The sequence below is a fragment of the Miscanthus floridulus genome, chromosome 2 (assembly GCF_019320115.1).
Source record: "Miscanthus floridulus cultivar M001 chromosome 2, ASM1932011v1, whole genome shotgun sequence".
In the NCBI taxonomy this organism is placed as follows: domain Eukaryota; kingdom Viridiplantae; phylum Streptophyta; class Magnoliopsida; order Poales; family Poaceae; genus Miscanthus; species Miscanthus floridulus.
The window spans coordinates 141,473,113-141,487,319 of record NC_089581.1 but is presented as its reverse complement, the minus strand read 5'-3'; the positions used below and the strand labels follow the sequence as shown (position 1 = coordinate 141,487,319).

The following is a 14,207-nucleotide window of genomic DNA, read 5'->3' as shown; positions in this document are numbered from 1 at the left end:
TTACCCGTTTTTGCCTTGAAGCTCTTTGAAAAAAATAAATGCAATGATATTTGCATAAATAAATTGTGGCAGAACCACCCAAATTATATGGCTCACGTGCACCTGTCATTGTCCTAAAGACCTCTGACTGCTGCACACCAGAGCCAGATAACTCCGGTAGTCTGTCGGGTGTCCTCGAAGAACCCCGAATCATTCACATTTTACAACTCATTCAGGATCAACATGGAGTTACCACAACATTACAATATTTGGTACAAAAATATCTTACATCGGAGTGCGAAAGACTTATAAAATTAGTTTACAAAACATGTTCATGTAAAAACTTAATCTAAGTTCCAAAAGGTGAGTAGATCTACAGAAGCAACTTAGATGAAGCATCTAAGGTAGAAGAGACAGCTAGATCATGTCGAACCCACCGATATGACCTCGATTAGCAACACGAGTCAGAACCTGCAACATGGGTTAACAAACCCTGAGTATTTGAGGGTACTCAACAAGTCTTACCCGACTAAAGAAAAGACTCCAAGGGTATATAGGCTTAAAAGAAAGTTTGAAGCAAGAATAACTTTTGCAAAAAAGCTTACTATGAGTGGATCCTTACTTTCAATATTTTAGCTTCGTATTAAATCTTTATCGGTATCCAGTTTGCACCTGTTCTAAATCAATCACTTCTCATCTCATCTTATCTCATAACCATAAGTAACCATGTTTCCCTTGATTAATCTGCGATGATGATGCGAGGATCAAGTCTCCAGTTATCGTAGAGCAAACGACGATTCGAATCGATTAGGGTCAGCTGAGGTTTCCTTACCACACGACATATGCAAGTCCTAGACTTACATATATCAACGCTCACTCGGATCCTCCAAAATAAGAACGGATTCGCGCCACCTGAGAGCACAGACTCCACCGCCGTACGCCATCCCTGATGTTTACGTAGGGTGGGTACACGCTACTCTCGCCATCTCTCCACACCCAGTGCGTGGTTGTCCTTTCTCATAATGGAATAGCCAAGGTATTAGGCTTACCGGAGTATGTGGCCAGTACTTGCAAAAATCTTGATCCAAGGGCCAACAACGATCGGTCCTTAACCGACATAGGCGGAGCACTACATGGAGACTCCATTCTCGATGCAAGCTAGCCGCCCGGTCTTAATTTAACATTATCATAACCATGGTATTTCACAACCCATAACAGAGTTGAGAAGAGCAAGGTAAACATGTTTCTCTCGAACAATGAAACCATCATTCGACTTCTATTGATGTCTAAGCATTACTAAGCATTGGAGGTAATGACCTATTCATTCTAACAGGGTAGAACTAAGTATACCTATGTATCAAGGTAATCATGCAACAACAATATTCAACCAACTCCTAATACTTAATGCACATCTCACAAGACTTAATGTATAATAAGGATTTGTAAATACTAGAGAAGGGTTGTATGCTCGGAGGCTTGCCTGCGTTGCAGAGAAGGTTAGATTGCACAGAGGATCATAGGGGTGAGATTAGCTTGGCATCAACACCACTAGTGGATGAACCTTCTCCGAAACTTGATCAACACGAACCTTCTCACTCTTGTGCACTACACGTAATAAATGATGCTTGCTTAACATGATGGAATGCATGTCATGATGCATGATGAAAGACACAAGTGCATAGCAGAACTTAAACAAAGTTAATTATTTTGAGTACAACTTTCCTTCGCTAAGAACTAGGGTTATTATTCTCAAAGAATTCTAATTATTTGATTACAAGTCAATCACGTGCTTTACCCAAAAAGCAATACTTACCATATTACAAAAGCTAAGCAAGACAAGGGCAAGATCACATCATTTGACTTGAGCACTAGAAACAAGGTATCTAACTAAACATTATACAAACCTACCTTGTTACGATAGCAAAGCACATCAAGTTTAACATATACAAACACTTCACTCAACCAGCAGATTAGAAGTAAGTAAAGGTTCTACTTTTATGTTAAACACCTCATGTGCATCTAGTGATAAGAAACATAATCAAAGTCCTATAACTATATATATAATAATCATTTCAAAGCATTATGCAACATGACTTATTATAAGCTGATGACATGCTCAAATTAATAGCAGGATCACAAGATGTCATAAGTGTACTAAATTAACACTAATTGTAAGGAAAATGGACCCTAGACCCATTTACTTTGGATTTTGGTGTTTGATGACCAACACAACAAAATTGGACTAATGAATTTGCAAGTGTTTGTTTTGTAGTTCAATAGGGTGCAAGACGTGACTTGAACAAAGGCGACATGATGATCCGATGATCAACCCCTTAAGCAAGACCCCAGGAGCACAAGAGAAGACCCAAGATATCAAGCGTAGTCCAAGCACAAAGATGGGAACCAAGCCGGACACAAGATCGCGAAAAAACCAGCTCGACAGAGGTGACCGAACACGGCCCTTATAGCGACCGGACGTGTCCGATCGACAGTCGGAGACTGTGGCAAGCGTCAGCAGGCGACTGGACGCTGAAAAAACACATGACCGGACGTACCGATGGCACTGTTTATCACCACGACAATATTTTCAGCATGACCGGATGCAGCGGCACTGGATGACCGGACGCAGAAACTGCATCGTCCGATCGAGTCCAAAGAGGTTCTAGAGCGGCGCCAGTGCGATCGGACGCATCCGATCAACAATGATCGGACTCAGCGCAAAGTCCGATCAACGCGCGCGCTCCAACGGTCGTGATGACCGAACGTGTCCGGTCAGGACGAAAGCAGCGTCCGGTCAGTAGCAGAAAGCTAGGTTTCGCCCCCAACGACTACTTTCTTAGTGGAGCTTATAAATAGCCCCCCAACAGGCCATTTGAGTGTGGAGAGCTAAGGAAACATATCAATGATGTTGATACACCATTTTAGTGATCTCCACTTATATAGTGCTTAGTGATTCATTAGGTGATTAGCGTAGGTGCTTTTGTAAAGTGTTTAGGTTGATTAGACCACTGCTTATGCGCTTACTCTAGGTTTAGGTCTAGTGTTTAGTAAGGTTTGCACACCTCTTATCACTCGGTGCTTGCGCGCACTATTGTTGTACATCAGAGGGGCTTGTAGTCTTGTGAGATCACACCAACCACGTTTATGGTGTGGCCGCAACCGTGTACCGAAGGGAACAAGACCCACGGTGGTTCGGCCGAAAGCTTGATAGTGAAGACGGTGGGAAGCAGTCCGAGAGAGGCTTGCCGGAAGGCACACTAGAGACCCACTTGCGTATGGGGAAGGCCCGAGGCTATCCACGGAGTTACCCGACCGAGAGCTTGGCCCTTGTGAGGGACTCTAACGAGGGCTAGGGGCAAGCTTGTGCGCTTCTCGATACCTCAGTAAAAATACCGGAGTCGTCGATGAGAGTTTGCATATCTCTACCTTACTCTTTAGCTTCCGTATTTATATTATTTGCATAACTTCTTTTGCGGTAGAGATAGCAACACACTAGCAAAACCGTAGTTGCATATTTAGATAGTTTATCTTTTGCATAGGTTTTGCTAAGAATAGAAAAAGAGGCCATAGTTTTAAGTTAGAGTTTTAAGTTGCCTAATTCATCCCCCCTCTTAGGCGTCATGGTCCCCTACACTAATGAAGCCTTAAGCTATACTTATCCCCACTTAGTCAAGAATAAGCTAAAACAATCAACTCTATGTACCACAAATTCAGGACAGCAGCATAGCAGTCACTTCTATCGATTAAAACTGAAAGTATAGAGATCCTACAAGGGCAATCCTAGACTTTATGAAAAGATTAAGAAACTACCTACAACTTTATTATTATCATCAAGAGCTGATTCCATAGTTAATAGGGTCAAACAATACAAGGAAACAACTCTACCCAGATTTGGACAGAATCTGGCATTGAACTTAGAACAGCTATAACTAGAGTTCTAGATTACCAAAAGTTGTGATCCTTAACATTTTGGAAATATTATAAAAATTACTAAAACTTCTTAGTTGCTACCAAAAGGTGATTCAAAGGTTAACTAAGCCATTAAGCATCATCTACCAGATCTATTTAGAAAGTAATCAGAAAGAGACAGGGAAATTTTAAAATCTATGACTCTTAAACCAGTAGGCCTCAAATCATGAAATTCTAGGAAAATCAATATATGGGAGTTATCTACAACTTTTATATTCAACACATTCACATAAAACATGATTATCATTATGAAAACATCCACTTAGCAGGAACTGCTCATGCAGCCATTTCAACATACAAGTGCAACCAAGTGCTTCTCTAATCTCCTATCAAGATTATGTATGAGTAATTAACTTCATGGATCATCAACCACTATTAACATAACTACTCACCATAAGGGTAATCAAGGCAACATCACATGACTTATACACATGCATTTAGTAACTAAGTAATTGAGTAAATCATTTTAATTATTAACCAACAAGTGGATTACAATCAAATCATGAAAGTAATCAAGTAGCCGAGGAATAGCAGGGGTTTGGATGTTCCAAGGTCCACAAACAATGATCAAAATGCACCAAAGTCATTGAAGTATTTTCCTAATTCATTTTAATATTTATTAATCATGGAAAAGGCATTTAAAAACACTTAAAGTAATTAACCAAGTCAATTAATTCAAAACAGTGCCAAACTTTTTGTGAAGGCAGGTATAAACATGTAAAGCATACACAAAAAGTTTCATGATTAAAGGATTATTATTTTAGCCTATAAAAATTATGCAAGGTCTATTTAATAATTAAAAAAGATAATTTTTAAGCATAACAAAACTACTGAAAATGACCAATTCATATTTTTTTCATGGTAGAGCATCTCATGACAAAGCTACACAAAAAATTTTCAAAATTTTATCACACTCCAATAATTAGTTATGCATTTTATAAGAAATAGCACATGTTTATATTTTCTGAAAAAACAAAACCGACGAAAAACCTTTCTTACTCATCCCCCCTCGACCCACGGTCACTGACAGATGGGCCCCAGTCAACGTCGGCGAGACCCCCGCGCTGACCGGCGGGTTCTCACCGGCGGCAAGGTCGCCGACGACGAGATCACCACCTACGTGCTCAGGGTAACCACACGGTCCTATCTAGGGTGGCAGTTGATCGATTTTGGGTTCGCAGCATGCTTGGCCGCGACCATGGCGGTACGGTGGCGCAAGGTGCGGCGGCTCGACGGCAGAGCGGCCGCTACGGTGGTAGGAGGACCTATATAGGACTCGTTGAAGCCTAAGGATGCTCACCGTGACTCGAGGACGCTCGCGGTTGAAGGGTAGACGACGCAGGGGCGGTTGCCGGCGCTGAGGGCGAACGCGGCGGCGCGACCCGACGGCGACGAAGCGTTCCGGCGCGTACTACATGGTAGAGATAAAAATAATAAGTCTATGAGTATCTCAGCGTCTCAAGTAAGCTTAAACACAAAGGAAGGGAGCGAGTGAGCAGCCAGTGACGGCTGGCCACGGCGAGGTGGTGCGCGGTGCCCATGGCGGGTCGCCGCGGTGGCAACTGACGCCGAGGACGATTGCGGCGGAAATAGGTGGAGCGAGCGGGTTGGTGAGAAGCGCGAGTATGGGGCGGAGCTGTACGTGAAAGGAATTTGGCCCGGATGGATCGACGACGATGAATTCCGTCGGTGAACCGAGGAGCACGGCGGCGGAGATGAGAGGGAAAGAGAGGAGTGGCGACCGGTGTGGCTTAAAACGGTGCGGACGCGACTTCTAGGCGAACCAGCAGCAGCTTAGGCGTGCCAACGCGAAGCAGGTGCGTGTCACGCGGGCGGACGGCGGCGCATACGGTCGGCGGCAAGCAGCGATGCTGCTGCCGTCGAGGTACTGTAGCGACCTGTCAGCGCCATTTCCTCGCCCCTTTTCTCACAAATCCAAATAGAAACTCGACGATCTTCACTAACAGAAGTTGTTCATCTATCCCTGATCTTCAATTTTGATTAAAGAAGTAAGAGCAGAAAAGCAAGGATTTAAGAGATAAGGAATTTTGAAAACAAGCTTTTCAAACTGGAACTGAATTTAGTTTCAGTGTCGGAAAACAGTTTTGGGTTAAGCTTCCTTGGGATTTAATTAGTGAACAACCACTAATCAAACATCTCATCCAACTACATATTATCAAAGCTCAAGCATCACCCCAATTAATGAAATCAAAGTTGGACAAATTTTATTCATGAAAATTCATTTGATAATTCACCAAAATTTGAACTTTGAAACTGAAACTGCATTCAATTTCAGGGGTTTGAGAACAGTTTTGATTACACCTTTTCAGGTAATTAATTAGAGACTAACGGTCTGTTCGCTGGTTGGTTTCTGGGCTGATACGCCCAGCTGGTGTTGGTTTGTTGTGAGAGGAAAACACCGTTGACTGACTGATAAGCCCTGGCTGAAACCAACAAACGAACAGGCCGTAAACAGTGATCAAGCAATACAACCAATTGATCATAAACATATCTCAAGCATACTACCAATCAATGGAACAAAAATTGGATAACTTTTATTTATAAAAATTGCTTTAAGAAACTCCCAAACATTGAACTTTATAACTAATAACAAGCACTTCGGCAAAAATGACTTAAGGATGAAAATTAGTTATAGAATCCAATCTTTGAGCTCAGATTCAAACATGCTTGACTTGGAAACTCCAAAACCTTTTTGTTCTCTATTAAAAAGCACATTTTGAAGGGCGGGCCTGGTGCAAGTGGTAGAGTCTTACCGCTTGTGACCGGAAGGTCCCGGATTCGAGTCGCAGTCTCCTCGCATTGCACAGGCGAGGGTAAGGCTTGCCACTGACACCATTCCCCAGACTCCGCACAGAGCGGGAGCTCTCTGCACTGGGTACGCCCTTTATTAAAGAGCACATTTTAAACTACAAAGTTTATTTTCAAAAAATTTTAAGAGTAAAATGCACCCAGAGTCCTTAAACTTTTTGGGGTTTTCCATCTGGGTCCTCAAACTAAAAAAGCGACTATCTGGGTCCCTGAACTATTGTCACCGTGCACCAATGGTCTAAAACCTGCCATGTCAGCACTAACATCTAACGTGGCAGTGCCAGAGTGACAGCTGGACGACGTGGCCATACTACCTTCTAAAACAAACCCTGCCACGTACTCTTACTCACTCCCATGGTCAGTACCCTGTGCTCAGGATGGCCGCCGGACATGGTGTCCTCCATCGTTGCCTCATCAAGTTGGCGCTTGGCCTCGGTGGCCGCCTCGTCGATCCCCATGAGCGTCCGGGACTGCAGCTCACGCTTGCCGGCTAGCTCGTCGGGGAGCTCCTCCGCCGCGAGAAGCTGGCGGTTTGCCTTGGCGGACGTGCTGGCGATGCTCTCGAGCTCGGTCGACAGAAGGTTGCGCCGGGCAGCGTGATCGGTCTCGTCGTCGGGCGACATGCCCAGCTTTTTCTAGCGGGCGAGGACGTCCTCTCCCTGGGCGCTGGTTATCTGAGACCACAAGGTGCTAAGCAGGCGCCGGCCGTTTGCGCCGTGGGCCACGTCCGCGATCTCGCCCAGCTTGTCATCGACGGACAGAAGCCCACGGCCGCCGTTGGTCACCTCCTCGGCCTCGCCCATCTGCCAGCCAAGAAGCCGGCGGCCGTGCCCCGCACCCGCCAGGGTGGCGTTCAGAGCTTTGGCTTCCTCCGGCGGCGCAGGTGTAGACGTAGGTCATGACGCCGGAGACCCAGACCCGGAGGTCCTTGATGTGGCGCACCACGTCCTCGGGCTTGAGCCTCGCCATGGCCCTAAGGTCCTCGGTGGAGTCGTCGAGGAGCTTCTTGCACACGTCCATGGCATTCCTGGTGAGGTTGTCCGTGGCGCCCTTGCCGATGTGCGCGGATCGCTGGAAGGCGGCGGCGACCTCGTCCAGCGCCACGTTGAGTGCGGCCTTGAGGACGTCCTCCGGGTCGGAGGTGTCGTTCACGACGGGCTTCAGGCTCTGCTCGCACTTCTGCGGGTACAGTGTGGACGCGCACACCGTGGAAAGCTTCACGCTAGAGTACATGCCGGCGGCGTCATTGTCGTCCACCTTGTTGGTGCTGGTCACCGCGGCGATGGTGCCGATCACGGCCACGATGCCCACCGCGGCGATGACGCTGGCGACGGCGACTCTGTTGGCCATGGCTGACGATCACGTCACCGGGAAGAGGGGGGTGGAGTGAGTGGGTGGTGGCTGAGAGGATGAGGCTGTCGCCCTTGCAGGGCCGCAACCATGGAAGCGTGGTCGGCGCCGGCGTCTCCGGGCTGGTATCCGCCCGCGAGGGCCACGGTCATGGAGCAGAGCGGCAGCAGCGGGCATTGGCTATACAACCCGAAGACCGACGCCAGCGATCCTCTCGGTGTCGGCGATGCCGGCGTGCACATAGCGGCGTCTCCGCCTCAACGCGCCTAGGGATAGCATATGGGCTTCTCCGACTTCCGAGTTCCGACTCCATCCCGGCGTTGAGCAAGGAGCGCAAGGGCACTCGCATCGGGACTTCACGTTCCGATTCTTCTTGGAGAAACAAGGAGTGACCGGGTATGCCTGGTTAGTAGCCATTGGCTCCGCCTTGGTTGAAACACCCGCCGCCACCGGTACCTGGGTCACGGCGAGTACCTCAGGTACATCAGGGACTTCTGTGATGCGTTCGGGCTCATGAACGACGTTGTCAGGCTCAACACCAAGGTCCTGCACGTCGGCCTGGCGGCGCGGCGCATAGCTGACGATGGCATGATGCGCTGGACGGTGAGGTGCTCGTCGAGACATGGTGATCGACTGTGACGGCGAGGTGGTCATCGCGGAAGAGGTGTTCGACCCTGTCGTCGTGGCTGTGGACACGAGCAGTTCTTGGCTGAAGCACCACCCTGCTTTGGTGTGGGGTTCCGACTGTTTTAGGCTACTGGCTTCGATTGGTTTGCATGCCAGTCTCTCCTCGGCCTGGCATGCCATGCGTCGTATATTTTACACCACACATGCTGCTTGCCGTGTGTGATGTGTGTTGTGTGTGGTGTTTGTACGTGCCGTACCGGTGCGCCGCAATTCATGCAATGGAGCTGCTAATAAACATGAAGTGTACGTCGTCCCGCGCCCTAAACGTACACGTACATACGCTCGTGCGTTGCCGGGGCACGTGTACGTGTATATGCACAGTGACACGGCTACACGTAGAGGGAGCAACAGACGGAGGAGGAGGCAGGTTTTTTTAGAAGATAGCATGGTCACGTCGTCGAGCTGCCACTGTGGCACCGCCACTTTGGATGCTGTGTGCGGACGTGGCAGGTCTTGGACCATTGGTGTATGACGACAATAGTTCAGGGACCCAAATAGTAGCTTTTTTAGTTTGAGGACCTAGATGGGAAGGCGGTAATAATTTAAGGACCATGGATGCATTTTACTCAAATTTTAATTGTTTAAGCAAATTTACATATATACAAATTCACAAAGAACATTAAATGATGTTTATAAACATTTCATGTATCACTTGAAGCATATCACAACCAACTTTATCATGTCTATAACTTAAACATGAAATGCATTAGTGACTTAATACTAGATGACTATGCATGATGATACTCATGATCAAACTTTTAATGGCATTTAACATCTGGGATGTTACATAAATCGAGACTAGTTTGACTACCGAATCAACTAGCTAGCTGGCTTCTATATAAAAAACGTTCAGTTTAATCTGTTGGACTCATTAACAAAACTGCTCCTCTGCCATAACCGTTTTAGTTGCACATCCCAATATCCCATGCTAGAAGAAGAGCCCACACACCGGCAGCCATCTCGGCCACGCTCTCTCTCCGAAGAACAACGGGCGGCTCCACGCTTCCACCACCGCAGAGCGGTGGGCGGTTGACATGGAACACGGAAATGGCGCACTCAACTGTCGAGATTGGGCACGTCCTCGGGCTAGGGCATTCGTCGTCGCCAAAGGCGGTCGTATGGGCCCAGCCAGGGCAGTCTCAGGCTCTCAGCTCGCTCTACCAGCACTCCAGCAGGACTCAATGCCAGTTTAGGCCCTATGGTATGCTAGTTTAGTACGGCTCTTCAGCAAGACTTCTACTAGTTTAGACCCTGGTACAGCTCTCTAGCAAGACTCCTGCTAGTCTAACCTAATATTTTCAGCTTCATCCAACACCTACCAAAAAGATAAGGACAATGAAAAAGAGGTGTACGTAGTATGACCCAGCCGGAGGAGAAAGAAACCTGTAAGCTATACTAGTTTTTGCACACAAATTGTGGAAAAGATGAGCCTCTTCTTTTTGGTCTATTTTTGCACAGGTGAGTTGTTACAGAAATGCCTCATGTAGCTGGACATCTTAAATCAGTCAAAAGTGTGGATAAGTGTTATCTACACAAGATAATCATGGTTACTGATAATCTACTTTCTCACCTGAGCCCGTAGTTAGTTATTAACATTTTATCCTATTTCTACTGGAGACAATATAAAGTGTAGACACTTCTACCGCGACACTGTGGTCTGAAGTGGCAAGACACTTTCAGATCCAGCTTCCTCAGCTTCAGAGGATCTCTCAGTGACAATCTTTGACATCTCGAACATCCTCTTGATAGTCTTTGTGAAGCATGTCCGGTGTTCATCTGCAGAGGCGTTGATGAACTCGTGGATGTGATCTCTCAAATCTGAGACGAACGATGTACCAGGTACATTCTTTCGGCATGAATTCACAGCACGTTTTGAATCAAGTTGGTGTGGTCCTTCAGGTTGGGTATGACCAGACATTGTCACGAAAAACTGCAAATGAAGCAAACAGATGTAAGCCATAGCACGAGAAAAATCAGTTCATCGCCCAAAAGAAACACATACAAAAAACATGCAGTACCCCCAAAGGAAACTTAACTCGCTTCACACAGCCTAAGTGACTTGTTTAAAAAACTATTTCTCAATGGGGTTTGGCAGAGTGCAATACAATCATACAAGTACGAACTAGGCTTTCAGGAGTCACATTGGTAGTGTATCCTAACAATTGGAGTATTTCTTAAATTTAGAATAAGCAAAAATGCATATTCCAATCAACATCACGGGTAAAAGTATGAAAGCTACATCACCCAAAAGAAACTCACAGAAAAATGCCAAACATGCAGTACCCCCAAAGGGAACTGAACTCACTTTAAACACCCTAAGTGACTTGTTTTAAAAAATATGTTTCTCAATGGGGCTTGACAGAGTGCAATACAATCATACAAGTAAGGACTGGGCTTTCAGGAATTAAGAGTCACATTGGTACTATATCCTAATGATTAGAGTATTTCTCAAATTTAGAATAAGCAAAAATGCATATTCCAATCAACCATCATGAGTAAAAGTATGAAAGCCACAAGGTTATAGAGACATGCCATTAATTGAACCAATTGACTCCAGGATGAGATAGTCTGTTTTGGACGTCTTTCTGAGCAAGATACTAACCACACCATATATCTGTAACCACAGATGACATCAAGACAGCTAGGCTGTGGATTACCTAGTCAAATATTCAGTATTGATCGAAAATAGGACATCATATCGTTGTCTGTCTGGAGATATTATGTCCACTCAACACTGGCAGGTCATAGAATGTCTAGGCACAATTGAACACTGGTGCTAAGAAGAAACGTAGCATTGAAACATACTGCACCAACAGATGCTCATTTTCATTGTTAAGACACAAAAGTAGAAAATCGTGCACCAAAAGATGCTCTCCTTTTCATTGTCAAGGCATAAAAACTGTGAAATGGACTAGTGTATGCAAGAATGGTGAAACATATAGTCCCTCCTTATTTTTCAAAGATGGGCATAGCATGATACCAACAGTACTTGATTAAAGTTAGGACTGAGGATATCTTAGATTAATAGCAAAAATAATTACTAGTGATGAGCTGAAAAGAAAGAGCAGTTTAATGGTACCCCTTAACTGTTTAGAGATTCTTCTGTAAACAAACTTATAGAGAGACGGCTAGAGGTACAGTCACAGTATGCAATAAGGCAGCACTGTCTGCAACTACAGCCTAAAGGGCCAATTAGCCGCTCCACCCATCAGCCCATTATACAATACATAGCCGTGAAAACCATATCTAGGTGAACCTACTACCAGTTGCACAACTGAAAATATGCAACCTAGTAATAAGGCACCATGCTTCTCTCTCTACCCATAAACCTCAAGATAAAACACGAAGACGTTATGGAACATCAAAACCAGAATAGTCCTTTTGCATCAAATCCAGAAGAACACTACAGGCACTAAATTTCAGCATCTCTTTTTTTTTCTTTTGCGAGGAAAACATTTGCCGATTGATCTACAAGAAACTATAAAATTAGTTGGTTCACGCCGAGTTGTGAGTTGGTGTGTCAGAGAAGGAAACACACTAGGCAGAGTAACCCCTTCGATTGGCACAACACGAGTTAATATAGGTGGGCTTACTGACCATCCACACAGGGTTTGCTGCCATGGTGTGACTGCTGTGTGTAGTTGGCTAATTAGCCACCAAGACCAAATACAGACTTAACCCGTGCCAACTGCCAAGGCGCGGATCTAAAGACATGTACACCCAATAATATTTTCAAAATAAAATCAAAATTTGTAGGCACAATACATGTATACACTTGTAATTAGATCAGATCCGAATACATACAAATAGCTGAAGTTAGGGTTTGATTGCTCGGTTTCCGCACAGCATTAAGGAAAGAAAAGGGGTGGGCGTACTCGTCACCGGCAAAGGGGCCCGAAGAATACCTGCCGAAGTGCCCGACGAAGACGTGGCTTAGGGTGGCGGCGGCCGCGCACGCCGGGGCCGGGTGAGAGCGAAGAAAAGGCAGAGCCGCAGAACCGTGGAGACGCAGGGGTAAACGCGGGGGTCCGGGGCTGTATGGAAATTTCCATGGGCCCCGAGCAGACCTGGATGCTGCTTTGTTCTGATCCAGCACGTCGTAGGCCCAGGCCCAGCACACTTCTGTATAACTGAATTTCTAATGATATATATATGTTTATTTTTAAAAATTCTGATTTTTTTCATGTCCTGATTATTTTTATGTAACCTAGTTAAACTTACATGGATTTTTCTTACTAGAAATACTTTTTGTTTTATAGAGCCTATAATTAAATTAAAACTAACCTGCACATTTTATGTTCATCAATGAATTATAATAATTTCTACAGTGCCAATGGATTTCTTGCAAGCTTTGGACCGTAAGGATTTACACTTAAAGAGAAGCGGATGTACAGGAGAAGGCCATGCCACTAGGCTAGCCAGGCAATTGAGGATGGCCAATGAGTAGGTAGGGATATGGTAATCAAATCAAAAGGGGTTAGGGTGACTGGCGGAATGCGTATATAGATTAAGTGGCCATGTTCGACTGGCTGAAAAAACGGCCGATGTTGATGCTGATTCGTTGTGAGAGAAAAATACTATTATTTTGCTGAAAAGGTACGGCTGATAAGTTCAAGTGAACAGGACCAGTGACGAGACCCGCAAAAGATACGGGACGAAGCATGAGGTTGCAGTTGGTTGGAAGGTAGAATGTGAAGTTTTGAGGTTTGGATATTGAAGAGAAGATATCATGGGAAAGAAATGGATCCATTGTAGTATTCAACTTAGGGTTGGAAAAATTGCACATGGATGGCCCTTATTTCACTCACTTGATAGTAGTGTTGACTCCTCTCAATGTAATAGTGCAAAGTGTGTTTTCTTTTAACATAGACTAGATGAATTCCCCGCGCGTTGCCGCGGGAACTTGAAGTTAGTTTAGGTGATCATTCATTGAACGAAGGGAAGAACTAAAAGGTTATTTAATGAAAATTGCATATGCACAAACTTTAGGGGATTAATGGAGAAACACTATAGATGAAATATTGGTGATATATGAAATCAATGATTTAATCTGTAGATGATCGTGACCAAATGCAGCCTAATGGGCATACCCATAAGCTATGAGCTTAGCTAACTTATATAGGTGGCTTTATAGTAGAAAAAAAAAGTGCAACATAGCAGTATCCATACTGCATATAGATATGAGGTGAACTAATCCTTAATCACGTGAAATACCCAAGCATAAAAAAACAAAAGCGTGTGATCAGATAAACAAATCGATGTGATCAAGTCAAATAAATAAATCCCAGAGAAAAAGCTGCACTGATAGAAATTTTGAAGCATATAGCACGGCCTACGCCACAGACCAAAGAGTTGATCGCGACCACATCATTAGGAATTGTTACACTGATAGG

At 45.0% G+C, this 14,207-nt stretch overlaps 1 protein-coding gene and 1 long non-coding RNA gene across 3 annotated transcripts; both read right to left on the bottom strand.

Moving 5' to 3' along the window:
* Positions 1–223: 223 nt before the first annotated feature.
* LOC136539904 (uncharacterized) lies at positions 224–5,706 on the bottom strand. The gene is made up of 4 exons (XR_010779782.1): positions 5,591–5,706; positions 5,249–5,359; positions 1,460–1,584; positions 224–450 (listed from the first exon to the last, which is right to left on the bottom strand). It is a non-coding gene; the product is annotated as an uncharacterized lncRNA (long non-coding RNA).
* A 4,521-nt stretch (positions 5,707–10,227) lies between these two features.
* LOC136539903 (uncharacterized) lies at positions 10,228–12,839 on the bottom strand. 2 transcript variants are annotated; one of them, XM_066531887.1, is made up of 3 exons: positions 12,720–12,805; positions 11,347–11,428; positions 10,228–10,744 (listed from the first exon to the last, which is right to left on the bottom strand). In XM_066531887.1, the coding sequence occupies exons 2-3, from the start codon at positions 11,422–11,424 to the stop codon at positions 10,454–10,456; spliced, it is 369 nt and encodes a 122-aa protein (XP_066387984.1). In that variant the 5' UTR covers positions 11,425–11,428; positions 12,720–12,805; the 3' UTR covers positions 10,228–10,453. The 2 variants fall into 2 exon arrangements, with proteins under 2 accessions (XP_066387984.1, XP_066387986.1); XM_066531889.1 differs by lacking the exon at positions 11,347–11,428 and having other exon boundaries at positions 12,720–12,839.
* Between the last annotated feature and the right edge of the window lie 1,368 nt (positions 12,840–14,207).